Source organism: Ranitomeya variabilis, chromosome 2, assembly GCF_051348905.1.
Source record: "Ranitomeya variabilis isolate aRanVar5 chromosome 2, aRanVar5.hap1, whole genome shotgun sequence".
NCBI lineage: Eukaryota > Metazoa > Chordata > Amphibia > Anura > Dendrobatidae > Ranitomeya > Ranitomeya variabilis.
The window spans coordinates 878,908,450-878,925,447 of record NC_135233.1 but is presented as its reverse complement, the minus strand read 5'-3'; the positions used below and the strand labels follow the sequence as shown (position 1 = coordinate 878,925,447).

Sequence of the window (16,998 nt, the reverse complement as noted above, 5' to 3'; positions counted from 1 at the left end):
CATTTGAATTATCCAGAAGAGTGTTGGGAGAATGTCTTATGGTCTGAAGAAACAAAAGTAGAACTGTTTGGTAGAAACAAAACTTGTCATGTTTGGAGGAGACAGAATTACCTAAACCCAATTGAGCATCTCTGGAGAGGAAGTAGCTGTCCACCAACGTTCACCATTCAACCTGAAGGAACTAGAGAGGATCTGCAAGGAAAAATGGTAAAGGATCCCCAAATCCCGGTGAGAAAAACTCATTGCATCATTCCCAAGAATACTCATGGCTGTACTAGCTCATAAGGGTGCTTCTACTAAATACTGAGGAAAGGGTCTGAATACTTATGACCATGTAAAATTTAAGCTTTTCTTTTTAATAAATTTGCAATAATTTCTACATTTCTGATTTTTTTCAGTCAAGATGGGGGTGCAGAGTGTACATTAATGAGAAAAAATGAACTGTTAGTAACCTTAGTAGCGGCTTCGGCGGCTGCTTGTGCTACCTGTAAGGCTGCAGTAGCATCGTACGCAGTGAAGAGGCAGTAACCCTCAAATTCAAACACAAAAGTCTCTTTTAATGTGTTTCTTCACAGCATTAAAGCCCAATTCACATAAATGCACATAACTTCAGTGGATATTATCAGTGACCAGTTTACACCAGTTCAGAGCAATACATATCACATGGCTTTAGATTTGCGATCTCTAAACAGGCCAGACTTCCCTTGTCCAGTTTCCCTGGGCGACCGCACGCCATCTCACAGTCTCTATACGTCTCCATACACACAGCCTCATATGTTGCAGACACTACACACGCCAGCCCTCCTCTGACTAGTTCTCGTGGGTGTCCTGCATCGCTGTATCACAGTCTCTTTACAGACTCTTTACTCACACAGTCGTACACAGTTCAGGATATCCTCCGGATAGCAGCCGGGCACCATATCCACCTGTTTGCAATCTTTGCTCATGCTAGTCCTCTTTCGGGCACAGGACTTCCACCTCCGGGCACAGGACTGTCCACATCCGAGACCAGTACCATGGACGACTTGCATCTCTGTGTACGCTGCGGGTGCCAGGCTATTCAGCTGCCCTGGGTGCTGGCTCTGCTGGCCTGTGCCTCCATGCACTCGGCAGACCAGCACACACCGGACTGACACAGACATGCACCTCGCAAACCTGACACGACCTGACACACCCATACCCCTTACTGCAGGGTTTTTAAACATACACAAACCTGTGGCCTTCAGCCACATGGAAAACCCGGACCGGAAATCCATGACTCTCATGCACACCTATGGACTTCATCCGTCTGCATGTACATTCTGGGGAGAACAAACAGCGCCCCCTAGCTATATCAGCGGCCACAGCCTCATATACCATTGCGGCAATATCCACAGCTGAAGACGCCTGCTCAACAGTGGTCAACATGCTCTCAATCTGCTGGATATACCGCTGAAGATGCTGATCATCCGCCATTGCTAGCCAGACCCTGTTGCTAATATACTGTTAGGGTTCGCGAATCTCACAGCGAAAAAATCCCGACGCCTAACATGAACTTTTTTGAATTTACCAAAAGGCTGCAATGAAACAAAGAGTGAAAACTTTAAAGGGGTCTGTATACTTTCCGTACCCACTATATATATATACTATCTACAGTTGTGCTCAAAAGTTTACATACCCAGGCAGAATTTTTGCTTTCTCTGCCTTTTTTCAGAGAATATGAATGATAACACCAAAACTTTTTCTCCACTCATGGTTAGTGGTTGGGTGAAGCCATTTATTGTCAAACTACTGTGGTTTCTCTTTTTAAATCATGATAACAGCACAAAACATCCAAATGACCCATATCAGATTTATTTAAAAAAAATTTGGATGGCTTATCAAAAAAATCATGGACAGACAATTTTTGGGAAACATTAGAAAGCCATATTTATATTCCATATACCCTTATATATATTCCCTTGACACACTTTTATCCATCATATCTCCTTCCTGTTTTTTCACATATTGCCACAACCACACATATTCCTCAGGTAAAGATTTCAACATCTGTGCAATATATGGAAAATTCCTCTGAAGAATAATTTTCCTCCCCTCCCTCGGGCAGTGGGCACATATCTTTAATGAGTCTGTACCTAATAAAAGCTTATATAGCTCATTGTGACATTTATAATTAGACCTATATGGTCAGACTCATTTTATTAACTAGTGGTTCGTTGTTATTTCTTTATTGTATGTTTTTACTTCTGGATTTATTATTGTCCCTTTTTTAAGTGCGGGCACATTTCTTGCTTGTACTGCTACCATGTAGTAGTGTAAAGGTATTTTTATGTTTACACCAATTGTTCCACATTTTTCCTTTTTAGATCATAAGTTCGGAGTTCTATCTTTGGTTTCCATCAATCTTCCGAATAGTGTACCATTCATCCACTTAGCAAATATATGTCACTTATTCCACATAGTGGTTAATCTATATTCCTTTCGAAGTTGATGCATAGTATTTGCTGCGTTCAGTAATTTTTTTTTTTGTACTAACCATGCAGGAAGCCCTAAGTTTTGCATAGGCCCATTTTCCTTTTTGAAAATGTTAAGATCTAAAAGTTGAAAATATACATAAATATCTATTTTTTTTTTGCATAAAATACAAAGTAAGTGTGTCATCTTTAATTTTAGCTCTTTTAGAAATCATTTAATTTTCAACTTGCTTAGTTGTTCACAATAACAATAACTTTGACCATGTCTGCCTAAACTTTTACATGCCACTCTAAACACTTATCTTTAAGCACTAACCAATTTTGTCTTTTGCTTTATCATAAAATTCTCAACTCTTCTCTAAATACAACTAATTCCTATATGTGATTCTTTTTCTTTAACTGTTGTGACGTTACATTTGAGGGGAGTCTGATACAGGGGCCTTTGTAGCAACTTTTCTGAAGCTTCTATCACATCCTCTGCCCCCCCCCCCCCGGAACAGAACTTCATCATCGGGGACCACTGGGGTCACTTACCACAATCTTTGTGACTCACATCCCCTAATGGCATCCAGTTTTTTGGGGTGGATGGGGGGTGATGGTGAAATGACTGGTGCTTCTTTTGCTGCCTCCCTCAACATCTCAACTTCAGTCTCCAATAATCTATGCCACACTTCTGTTTCCACTGCCAAAGTACCCGTTTCTGGCACCACTGCTTCTTTCTCTGAAACAAATCATCACCAGGGGGCGGTGATAGAAGCAGGGTGAGTGATCACAGTGCTGCATCAGAGCTTCTATTACCGCCCTAAAATGAATCATTATCAGGGGGCTATGATAGATACAGGATACATGACACCAGCACTGCTGATCGATGATGATTCATTTCATGGCAGTGATTGAAGCTGTAGGGAAGCATTGGTGTCACTCACCCTACTTCTGTTAGTGCCCTCTGATAATGATTCATTTTAGAGAAGGAGGTGGTTGTTTAAGAAACCGGTAATATGGCAGTGGCGACAGAAGTGTGGTGGCGACTAAAATGTGGGATGTCATCATGGGAAGGCAGAGACAGAAGCTGAGGCCGTCATGTTTCAAGAAGGGTAATAAAAGCTGCTGGGAAGTGACTGTGGAGCCATCCTTTTGTGACGTCCCATTTGAGCCCCCCCTGAAGCAAAACGTTGCTTAAAAATGGAAAAGAAAGCCCATATAAGAAATAGTTTTCTTGGGAAATTTTATAGTGAATTTTATAATAGATCAAATTTCAAAAGTGGTTACGAGTCTTACGACTTAAAGATAGATATTCATAAAAGGCATTGTAGGTATCTGACAACCTATTTAAGTAAGTGGGATAAGGAGCATTACTAGGTATTGATTTGCATGCATAATGTGTGGGCTGCATAGCTGCTGCAGGTTTGGCATCAACTACTATATAAATACTGATATTATGAAAGTAATTTCCCTGAACTTATCAGTAATTACAGCTGTAGAAATAATAAGGAGGTGTGCTTAAACACAATAATAGGTGTTTATACTAAACTAGTGATGATATGTCATAGTATATATAAGAATCCTGATAACTACATAGGAACATTCTTTGAGCTACAAAGCAAAAGAAGTGACTTTAAACTTAAAACATGAAGTCTAAAGAGCCTCAAAATCACCGTGCGATAATTAATGAAGGAGAAGAGAATGAAATGGTGAGCAGTGTATTTTATGTAATATTTATTCTACATTTTGTAGTATTAAATTATTATATAAATGTATTTATAATATCATAGTAATATATCAGTATTATATTAACAACAATTTACATGACCCATATCCCCTTGTAGTAGAAATTTACTCATATTATCTGAACTGTTATTGCTTATTTAATCGTCACACACAAATAAATTAGTAACATTGAATTTAGAAAATGTAATTAAATGTCATTCTATATTTTTATATGAGATATGCTAACATGTTTGGAGATTTTAGCTGCAGACATTATATACAGTATATATATAAATCTTAAAGTGACTTTAAGCAAAACAATTCAATCACTTTGTGATTTGCATGGAATGAACATGTCAAGGCCAATTATCGCAGGAATTCAATTTTCAGTAATTAATCTTTGCAACCAATTTTTAAGAGATCTTTAATCAATGTGATAGAGAATCTGTATAATGACATAAGTAATATATACATTATATGTCTCAGCAGTGATGAGAAAAATGAAGTTTATCCATTTACCAGAGACTCGTATTAGTACAGCCCTCACACACAATAAAGTCTGCAAAATTCTTGACTAAAGATGAATGGAGCATTCCTCGGAGGATTGACTTTGAGTCAAATTTCCTCAAATATGCAGATCTCCATGAAGTTGAACACTTTGCTCTTTGAATTGTGAGCATTGCAAAATAAATAATGTAATGCCCCCAACATTTCATAAACTGCTGAAGACTCAGTGAGCAGGCTAATAACGTCAGGCACAATCATGCACTCCCTTAATGCCTTGCGGCTATCTCATCCCATGGTCTAGTGCAGCTAATCAGGGGGACTATCACAGCCAATATAAAAGATGAGGACTGACCAAGGCATACATTTTAGGATCTTACAGTGCAGAAAAGTTCAAAGCACATATCTCATTCAAGATAGGCATAGAAAAATGTTTACTCTTATTCTGGTGTGCTACTGCACTGCTAATGCACATTGAATAGTAGCTGTAGTCTAAGTCTGTGAATAGTAATCCAAAGATTCAAGTCATATAAGGAGGTGCTGTAACTGCATAGTAACTCAGTGTGAATTTAATGATATACTGCAGTAAGATCCCTTTATAACAGCATTTTTTATTTTTTGCAAGGCAAATAATGAGTGGATTTTTAATACCCTCTGTTCTAATTTTACTTCTAAATAAAAATCATGAAACCAAAGCTTCCTAAATTGTGACATTGTCAAGCTACTCTATAAGATATTTTTAAAAATCAAAAGAAAACCCTCCATAATCAAGAAATTTCAGCACAATTGTCTATCTCATAAAAGGGATGTGCTGTAAAAAATAGATGTACATTTTTTTTGTTCGCTTTCTAGTAATAGTCCTATATTAGAAATGTACACGCCATCTGAATTGCAGTGTTGGTTACTTTCTGTTTTCCCAAAGTCCAATAAATTGAGGTGACTTGGACATTACTAAGTCTGTGTTTGCATTAAAATGTTCAAAAATGATTCAATATAAGCCTAGGGGGCTTCAGTTAGGCCTAGTAGTGCTACGCAGGTATTTTCAAGGCAATTAGACTCTTTACAGTATTGCGATTTGCCGAGAATTTATTCGGAGAAGCTGACAAATTCAAATTTCGACCGTTCATCTCTATTATTGATCATTCTCTAATGTTAGAAGCACTCTCTCTTTCATATATTACATCTAGATTACATGCTTTTGAATATAACCTGATAATTGCCATCTGTTGTACAATGTCCTATTACATCCTATGTAATGGCATTTGCATTATGTAGCATGTGAGTAGTTTGACTATGCTGAGAAGTTAGTTTATGAATGTTATAAGTAGAACAGATCAAGGAAAGATGAAAAGAATACAAGGAGCACTTCTATGAGAACGACTCATGATGCGTGAAGAAACTGGGACAGGAAATAATAGCGAACCGAACATCTGCCAGAGATTTAGTTTTCATCGGGGCAGCTGAATGATTTACAGCTACTAGCCAGCTTGATTACATGTGGAGATTCCATAGCAACTAGGCAACCCCCCATGTACTCAGGCTGGGTAGTAGCTGTAAATCATTCAGCTGAGGAGATGAAAACTAAATCTCCGAGCAGTTACTTACAAACACTTGGAGACCACCCGAGCGTGCTGGGGAAAACCTGAGCAACCAGTACACTCACTCATCACTAATGCTTATCAAATAGAAGGAGGTTGTGCTTAAAAGGAACTAGGAAAATGTGTCCCAATCTGCTGGTACCATATTCCAGACAAGTGGCATTTGAGCAGATTGATAGATAGCTTTGAGAGTAAAGTTTATTTGCGTTTTAATAATTTAACCACTTCATTACCTGTGAAATATATATAAACATCATAGCTCGTGTAAATGCAGCCCCTAACATTCGTGGGTGGAATTGCAATCCATCTGCAGCTGTTAATATGATAAATGCCACTGTCAATCTCCAACAGCGGCATTTAACATGGTGAACATAGTAAAAAAAAACACAAAAAAAAATTGTGGAATTGCACTTTTTCTGCAATTTCACTGCACTATAAAGTATAACCAATGGTGTCGTTCAAAAGTACAACTAGTTACACAAAAAACTAGCCCTCACGCCGCCATATTGACATAAAAATAAAAAAGTTATGTTTTAATGGAATGAAGGGAGCAAAAAACGAAAAGGCAAAAAACAGAAAACCCCAAGGTTGTGAAGGGGTTAATTCTCTGCTCTTTCTGGGATTTTGGTCCAGTGGGCAGTCCTATCAGTGACTGACAGCTACCTCTGTATACATCTTTATTGAAAGAAAGATGTCAGTCACTGACAGGACCGCCCACTGGGACAAAAATCCTAGAAAGATTAGGGGTTTAAATGATGAAAACACAGTTTATGCTGAATCTTTACTCACAAAGCTATATATCAATCTGCTCAGCTCCTCCTGCTCTATTGCATGGTGCCTACAAATTGGACTGAAAGCTCCATTTAAGTGCACCATATTACTTTTTGTCTTGTAATTCACATATATATATATATATATATATATATATATATATATATATATATATATATATATATATACAGTACAGACCAAAAGTTTGGACACACCTTCTCACTTAAAGATTTCTCTGTATCTCCATGACTATGAAAATTGTACATTCACACTGAAGGCATCAAAACTATGAATTAACAAATGTAGAATTACATACTTAACAAAAAAGTGTGAAACAACTGAAATTATGTCTTCTATTCTAGGATCTTTAAAGTAGCCACCTTTTGCTTTGATGACTGCATTGCACACTCTTGGCATTCTCTTGATGAGCTTCAAGAGGTAGTCACCGGGAATGGTTTTCAATTCACAGGTATGCCCTGTCAGGTTTAATAAGTGGGATTTCTTGCCTTATAAATGGTGTTGGGACCATCAGTTGTGCTATGCAGAAATCTGGTGGATACACAGCTGATAGTCCTACTGAATAGACTGTTATAATTTGTATTATGGCAAGAAAAAAGCAGCTAAGCAAAGAAAAATGAGTAGCCATCATTACTTTAAGAAATGAAGGTCAGTCAGTCTGAAAAATTGGGAAAACTTTGAAAGTGTCCCCAAGTGCAGTGGCAAAAATCATCAAGCGCTCAAATGAGGACCGCCCCAGGAAAGGAAGACCAAGAGTCACCTCTGCTTCTGAGGATAAATTTATCTGAGTCACCAGCCTCAGAAATCGCAGGTTAACAGCATCTCAGATTAGAGACCAGGTCAATGCCACACAGAGTTCTAGCAGCAGACACATCTCTACAACAACTGTTAATAGGAGAGTTTGTGCAGCAGGCCTTCATGGTAAAATAGCTGCTAGGAAACCACTGCTAAGGACAGGCAACAAGCAGAAGAGACTTGTTTGAGCCAAAGAACACAAGGAATGGATGTTAGACCAGTGGAAATCTGTGCTTTGGTCTGATGAGTCCAAATTTGAGATATTTGGTTCCAACCACCGTGTCTCTGTGCGACGCAGAAAAGGTGAACGGATGGGCTCTACATGCCTGGTTCCCACCGTGAAGCATGAAGGAGGAGGTGTGATGGTGTGGGGGTGCTTTGCTGGATTTATTCAAAATTGAAGGCATACTGCGTAACCAGCATGGCTACCACAACATCTTGCAGCGCCATGCTATTCCATCTGGCTTGCATTTAGTTGGACCATCATTTATTTTTCAACAGGACAATGACCCCAAACACACCTCCAGGCTGTGTAAGGGATGTTTGACCAAGAAGGAGAGTGACGGGGTGCTACGCCAGATGACCCGGCCTCCACAGTCACCAGACATGAACCCAATCGAGATGGCTTGGGGTGAGCTGGACCTCAGAGTGAAGGCAAAAAGGCCAACAAGGGCTAAGCATCTCTTGGAACTCCTTCAAGATTGTTGGAGGACCCTTCCCGGTGACTTCCTCTTGAAGCTCATCAAGAGAATGCCAAGAGTGTGCAAAGCGGTCATCAAAGCAAAAGGTGGCTACTTTGAAGAACCTAGAATATAAGACATAATTTCAGTTGTTTCACACTTTTTTGTTAAGTATATAATTCCACATGTGTTAATTCATAGTTTTAATGCCTTCAGTGTGAATGTACAATTTTCATAGTCAACATTCAATACCTTACGTTCATCTTCCTTCCAGATCAGGGTATACATTTCTTAAATAACTCAGATATCTTAAACATATGAAATACAGAGATTGTACGGAATAGTGCTGAAATTCAGTCACTTTCGAGGTTGTATAAGGGTACCGTCACACAGTACCATTTTGATCGCTACGACGGTACGATTCGTGACGTTCTAGCGATATCGTTACGATATCGCAGTGTCTGACACGCAGCAGCGATCAGGGATCCTGCTGAGAATCGTACGTCGTAGCAGCTCGTATGGAACTTTCTTTCGTCGCTTGATCACCCGCTGACATCGCTGGATCGTTGTGTGTGACAGCGATCCAGCGATGTGTTCGCTTGTAACCAGGGTAAACATCGGGTAACTAAGCGCAGGGCCGCGCTTAGTAACCCGATGTTTACCGTGGTTACCAGCGTAACCGTAAAAAAAACAAACAGTACATACTTACATTCCGGTGTCTGTCCTCCGGCGTCTCAGCTTCTCTGCACTGTGAGCGTCTGCCAGCCGGAAAGCGAGCACAGCGGTGACGTCTGACGTCACCGCTGTGCTTTCCGGCTATGGCGCTTACACAGTGGAGAGAAGCAGAACGCCGGGGACAGACACCGGAATGTAAGTATGTACTGTTTGTTTTTTTTACGTTTACGCTGGTAACCAGGGTAAACATCGGGTTACTAAGCGCGGCCTTGCGCTTAGTTACCCGATGTTTACCCTGGTTACCGGGGACTTCGGCATCGCTCCAGCGCCGTGATTGCAACGTGTGACCGCAGTCTACGACGCTGGAGCGATAATCATACGATCGCTGCGACGTCACGGATCGTGCCGTCGTAGCGATTAAAATGGTACTGTGTGACGGTACCCTAAGGTAACAAGGAATGAAACAGCTATTATCTTTTTATCTTTGCTGCTCACACCTTGGGTAAGTATTTAATTATTGGATGATTGAATAAAGTTGGATTAAGACAATACCTAGAAAAGGAGCTTAACGTTTGGGAGTGTGTCCAATATAGAATATGCGCTACAGTTTCCTCATGTAACCCTTCTATAGTATGACAAATTATGATTTTAATGGTTTATGCATGACATAACCAATGGCAGCTATAAGACATTGTCACTTGCCTGTTTTCCGAGAAATCCTTACCCTCCGAAGCCACAACCCTTTTCAGTGGAAAAGTCCCTCATTACCTTGATACACTTGTTTCTGAACTGCATCTCTTAACAAAAGATATGGCTGTTAGCATTGATAAATGCATGGCACCTGTAGAAGAGGGACCTATCAAGCCCCAGTAAAAGGTCCCATAGAAAATATGCTTTGATTTTATGAATCAGTGATCTTTTCATGTGCTTTTTTATCGTTTATGTCCCAAAATAACCCACAATATAAATGTTATTAATTTAGGTGGTTATTCACACTAGGTATGCAATACTCTACACATAAAGGGGGAAGTGAATAATCACAAAAAAAAGTAATAAAAATACGTACATAAAGATTAAAATGTATACATTAAAATCATGGGTGGCAATACACAAAATAAAATTCACGACAAATGTATCAGAAAATGCTAATAGTGTTATATTCTCTAAACATATTAAGTCTGTGTATACAAAATATAACTGTAAATGGACTATAAATATACAAAATAAATTTTTAAATAGATAAATAAGTAATCAATGTAATCTAGATGCATTTCATATATATAAAAAACAGACCGCAGAAAAGAGCAGAACACATATAGTAGGACCCCAGGACTACAACACATGTTTCATCACTGACTTTCTCAAGAAGTTTTAATGATATGGCCGAAAATGTGAAACGTGCAAACTATTACAAACGCATAAACAACACAACATTTCTAGAGAAGGCACAGAATTCATGATTTCATTACCTGCACCACTGTAGGCGTGTATCTACACCTTAAAATGTCCCTGTGATAAATTATGTGGGTTGTACTAAACAGCCTATGAATGTTAGACTTAATGAACATCTGAGGAACATTAAAACTATATTTGAAGGGAACCCCTTATCTAAGCATTACCTAGAATATTATGGTGGTTTAATTCACGGGACAGTAGTTACAGGTGTAGAAATCGTCCATAAGCATTGGAGAAAAGGGGACAACATCAAAAATGTCCCGAGCAGAGAGCCGGTGGATCTTTCACCTGGATTCCTTAAAGCCAAAAGGACTAAACAGTGACGTGGAACTGTTTGGGTTTTACTAACCCTATATGATAGACATGACACAGAATATAAGGCTGCTAAGTTACCATCAGGACCATCCCTGAATAAGGAAACCGTGTATTTCCGAAACGCATAGAAATTGGTCCTTACCGCACCTCTTACTTCACCAAGTCATGTGTACCCCACGTGACCACCTACGTTATGCAGGTCCTGTCTGCCTCTCAGATGCTGCTACATTGCTGGACTGTATCATGGTGCATAGACACCTGCGCATCGATGTAAAAGAGACGCATGGAGCACCTGCCACCATCCGGGATAACTCTCCGTTACACAGACTTATCTGCTGCCGCAAGCCACTTTCATGACTAGCGTGGACATCCACCGGAGGTTTTCCACTACTTGCCTATGTAGGATCAAGCTACAACCTCACCAGGGCAAGGTAATAACTTGACAACACCATCTGTCTATTGATTACTCATTTTTCCTCTGATGATTTACTGTACATTTATATCATGACCTATAGGCATTAACCACTTGTATTCATCTCCATGTAATGAGCAAGTATATCAGCGGAATTTAGTGAGATCATATATATTAAGATATCCTCATAATTATTGGTAAACTGCAATATTGTCCTTGAACACTATAGAAATCATCGGGTGACTTATTCACAATACTTTATTAACACACCCCACAATATACAACCATTTGATTATCCCACTCCTCTCCTAGGAAGGTATTCATAGTGCTAATCATTGATACTTCTTACTGGAACTTTTTTTGACATCCATGTGGTGTTGTCTTATTTGCAGCTTATGCCTTTCCCTTTACACTTGCGCCTCTAACTGTCCATTGTACTTATTAAGTTTTAATGATATTTTTAATTTCTTTTTGTAGGTATTTAGCACCCCTTTATGTGTAGATCATTTATTTCCAGGTAAACTTATGGATTGGTGTTTATGCCCCCATAAATATTAAGGGCTCATGCACATTTCCGCCTAGTAGTGATAAGTGAGCGTGCTCTGGTGTTATCCGAGCATCTGGGCGAGCTCGTATATTATCTTTGCTTTCCAGTGGCTGCATGATTTGCAACCGTAAGACAGCATGAACACATGTGGGGATTCCCTAACAAACAGAAAATCCCCACATGTTTTCAGGCTGTCTAATAGTCGCAAATCATGCAGCCACAGGAAATCGTACATAATATATGAATATGACCAAGATACTATGATTACACCCGAGCATGTTCCCTCATCACTACCGCCAGGGATATACAGTATGACTGTATCTCCACAATTTTATAAAAACACATACTGTTTGTTTTCTGTTGGATTCCATACAAATCGGTCCAAAAAAGTATTATGTATGACTTTTGGGGTAATAAAGGACTTGGTGACTTTACTTTTGATTTAAGAAAAGTGTTGGTATTACAAGATCTCCAGCTTGTTAGTGCAGCCTTCTTCACAGACTTTATTGACACTTCTGTTCTCAAAATGGCAACTGAGTGAGGTGCATGATAGTAGGCCTGTCCATTCCCCACAACCAAAATAAACAACACAATAGATGAGATAACACAAATAACTTGCATCTCACAGATCTGTTTTCAATACCTGATTTGTATTACTGATTGGGCTATATGTTGATTTTGTCCACAGGAAATCTTTGGCTATAGAATAAGTGCACCATGGATTATTCTCTGTGTGATTGGCTATTGTATATCTGGTGGGATTCTTCTGCTCCTGTTTTATTGGAAGCCTGAATGGAGTGTCTGGGCAAACTGTGTCCCTTCGAGTTTGGAAAAAGCCAATGTGGTTTTACTAAGATCAACTGTAAGTATCTGCTTTTCCTTGCGTGTCACATTTAAGAATCAAAGGCCCACGTTATTACCTCATCTATGAAACTACGAGGGCAGTGCAGAAGTTAATTGAATGTCAGATCTGGTCACTATAGTCTTGATTTGACACTCTAACCCTCTTCATTTTGGTAGCTCCAGTAATATAAAACAGCTTATTTTTCTGGTAATTATTATTTTTTTTTATGAAGAAATGAAAATTAGCAATCTATTATTTTCCCAACTTAACACTAATTTCAAATGTAGCTTTTTGATGCTTTTTTCTACATGAAGAATGTAGACCCTGGCTGTAAAAATCTGCAAGTTTTTAAAGAAGCACTCCCATCAAAATTTTTGTCCTTTTTAACATATTGCAATCATCATATTATATAGCTTGATCAGGAGTTGAAGTTCAGAATGATAAATGCAGGGAGAAAAGTCTCACTGTTTTTACATAGAGCCAATAGAAGAAATTAATTAGCTGGGTAGAAAGGTAAAATTAGCAATTGTAAGTACACAGTGCGATATAATATGACAATTGCAATATATTAAGAGGGGAAAAACTTTTTGGGAGTGCTTTTTAATGAGGTTTTGGTGCGGTTATGCTGTTAAGCCTCTTTCTTAAGTAACGTTCTCACAAAGAGTATTTGGTAAGTTTTTGATGTTATAGATTTTCTTCAGCATAGTATGTAAATTAGATAACTCATATTTTGTTCATTGCATTTTTAAGTGCATTTTTATCGTATTTTGGATGCTGCAGTTTTAGTCTCTTTTTCGTATGTTAAAGCTGCATTGTTTTTGATACCTCATGGTATTGGGCTTTGACAAAACTTAATTGATAAAAGTCGTGTGGATTACATGCATTTTTGGTTATTGTCTGTTTAGACCTTTATTTTTTCCCGCATCTAAAGCAATTTTATGGGGAAAATCTGCACATAAAATTCACGGCATCTGCACGAAAAATTTACATTGTGGATTTAAAACAAGTACAACATATTAGTTTACGCTGCATGGAAAAAACATGGTGGACATAAGATTTCTACAATCCCATGAACTTTACTGGAATTGTAAGGAGTGATATTTTTTAGCCAGTTAAAATAAACACCATGAAAATCTAATAGTGGGTGACGAGCCTTAATGAGCCTTAATCATAGAATGTTAGAGTTGGAAGGGACCTCAGGGTCATCTTGCCCAACCCCCTGCTCAATGCAGGATTCACTAAACCATCTCAGACAGATGTCTGTCCAGCTTCTGTTTGAAGACTTCCATTGAAGGAGATCTTACCACCTCTCATGGCAGCCTGTTGTACTCACTGATCACCCTCACTGTCAAAAAGTTGAAGTCGGTGCTGGGAGTTGGAGGAGGGACTATGGGAGTGGAGAGCAGTGAATATTAATTTTCTTTCATAGTGGGCACACTGTTAGCCACAACTGCCAGCTCCTGTAGCAGCTGGATGATCACATGTGCCTGCTATTATAAAGAATGAATATTTACTGCTCTCCACTCCCATTCATTCTCTTTAATAGTGGGCACATGTGATCACCCAGCTGCTGCAGGAGCTGGTAGCTGCCGCTAACAGTGTGCATGCTATAAAAGAAAATGAATATTCACTGCTCTCCACTCCCATAGTACCGGGCATAGGGAGCAGTGAATATTCTAGCAGCTGACTTAGGGTGTGGGCGTGCTGCGCTGCGAGGGAGCAGAGGAAAAGTAAGTAGAATTGTTTTTTTATGTGTGCATCGTGATGGAGGCCATGTACATCAGGATGGAGATGGGGGCCATGTATACCAGGATGGGGATAAGGGGGTCATGTATACCAGGATGAGGAACCATTTATACCAGGATCGGGATGGGGCCATGTATACCACGAAGGGGGCCCAGGTATACCTGGATGTGGAGCCATGTATACCTGAATGGGGAGCCATGTATACCTGGATGGGGACATATATATCAGGGTGGTGGGAATATATACTTGGATGGGGACATATTCAATCATGGGGTATATAATTACAGAATTGGGGGACATTACCCCTATAACAGTGTCAGCAGCAGGTCCCCCCGCCAATAAAAGTGTGTCATGACCACTTTTTATGTTTCAATTTTTTTTTCTATTGTCCTCCTCTAAAATCTAGGTGTGTGTTATGGTCTGGTGCGTCTTATACTCCTAAAAATGCTGTAGTTACAAACCCATGCTGGCTCTGGTTAACTATCTAATTCTCATCCAGGTACTTCCATACATGTTGTTTAATAATGTATTCAAAGATCTTTCCTGGTATAGAAGTCAGGCAGATAAGGCCTATAGTTCCCTGGGTCCACCTTTCTCCCCTTTTTGAAGATAGGCACATCTGCTCTTCTCCAGTCTTCTGGGACTTCTCCTGTTCTCCAAGAATTTTCAAAGATTATGGATAGTGGTTCAATAATTTCCTCTGCTATCTCCTTCAGTACCCTAGGATGTACGGTAATTAATCTGGACCTGGAGCTTAATTCATTTATGTTAGCTAAGTATTCCCTCACTATGCTCCCTCACTGAGAAACTACAATAAAATGAATAATGAATTTTCATGCTTGGTTTAAGAAAAAAAAGATCAGGTCAGAAAGTAGAAAAAAGGAAAAAAAAAAGATTTTGTGAATGATATTTTAGAAATGTGTTAGATATTGAGTTTTTTTCCTCACAAATAAAAATGCAGCAAAAATGCAGCAAAAATGCAGCATGTGAACAGGCCTTACAATGTAATGATATGTTTTACCGCCAATCTTTAGGTTAGTTTGATTTGAACATCCAGTTTTACTTTCTCTTTTTCTTAACATAATTTTACTTATAATAATCATTCTTTCTTCGGAGTCATAGAAAAACAATATTGTTAAAACATTAAAGATGTTCTTTTTTTAATTAAAAAAAATCTGCTCTAGAATAGATATCACTAACCAAAGTGAACGCCACACTGCTCTAACATGGTCCCCACTAGTTCTGCAGTGATGACATCTTGAGATAAAAAAATAAATAAAATGAGCCTGCAGTAAGTAAATAAATAAGCTTTAATAGTACATGTACGTAACATTGAGTTCTTAGCTTACACTATTTTGATCAAAAGAGCGTAAAAGCCATCTCACCATGGCAAGTTGTACCTAATTATTATGGACTATGGACCATCCTGATTGCGTACACCTTGTGGTGGTTGGATGGCTCTTTTGCTTTTTGGGTTTGTCTGTTAATGGCCACAGTGTAAATACTCACCTACACATTGCAGTTATTGCACAGATCAGCTGGCCCGTTTCTTTCTTAATGATGTCCTGTCTATCAGTAACCTAACTTCTGTAGTCTATGCTTGGTATTGTCCTACATTTGGGCACAATTGATGGCGATATCTTTAAGAGGTATTCCCATCTCCAACATTTCTGTCATATTGACAGGAGTTACAAATATTAAACGGGTTTGCCTAGGGCAGTTCACTTGTGAATCAGGAATTGACCAGCATTGACAATGCACATGTACATGCTTGCTGTGACCTGTGCACAATCAGCACAGCAGGTATTGGGTACCTGCCCTTTTTATTAGAATAGGACAGTTGCACAATTCCTGCTGACCATGCACACCTCCTGGCAGGTATGTATAGACTTGACATCAGGTACGGACTGAGGCTGAAACTCAGCCCTGGCATTTGAAATCACACGGGCCCATGCTGTCCCCGTCCCCAAGCACCAGATGGGATATATTATACCTCAAAATGGTATACACAAAAACGTCAGCTCGGTGCATAAAAAAGAAGCCCTCACCCAGCCCTAGATCCTGAAAAATAGAGAGGCTTTGGGTCTTGGAAAATGGCGACATTTTTTTCCACATACATACTGTAGTTACATTGGTTGAAAAAAGACCTAGGTCCATCAAGTTCAACCTTTCCACCAATTGTACATTTTGTCACTAAATTATCTGTAATCCATAATGTTGTATGTAATGAGGAAATCATCCAGTTCTTTTTTAAAAGCTGTTATAGTGTCTGCCATTACTACCTCATGTGGTAGGGCATTGCACAGTTTTCTGTTTGCACACCTTTCCTATTTAGCTGCTGGAATCACCTTTCTTCCACCCGTAATGAGTGCCCCCTAGTCCTCAGTATGGTCTTTGGAAGGAATAAGTCATGTGCCAGTCCTTTGTACTGACCACACATACTGTATATTTATAAATAAAAATGAGATCTCCTCTGAG

At 39.1% G+C, this 16,998-nt stretch overlaps 1 protein-coding gene across 1 annotated transcript in view; it reads left to right on the top strand.

Moving 5' to 3' along the window:
* The first annotated feature begins 4,035 nt into the window (after window positions 1-4,035).
* LOC143808076 (putative cation-transporting ATPase 13A5) overlaps window positions 4,036-16,998 on the top strand; it is a 124,244-nt gene continuing 111,281 nt past the window's right edge. The window contains exons 1-2 of the mRNA XM_077290333.1: window positions 4,036-4,144; window positions 12,619-12,792. Of these exons, the coding sequence (XP_077146448.1) occupies window positions 4,082-4,144; window positions 12,619-12,792 (237 nt within the window). The 5' untranslated portion in view covers window positions 4,036-4,081. The remainder of the gene's footprint in view (window positions 4,145-12,618; window positions 12,793-16,998) is intronic.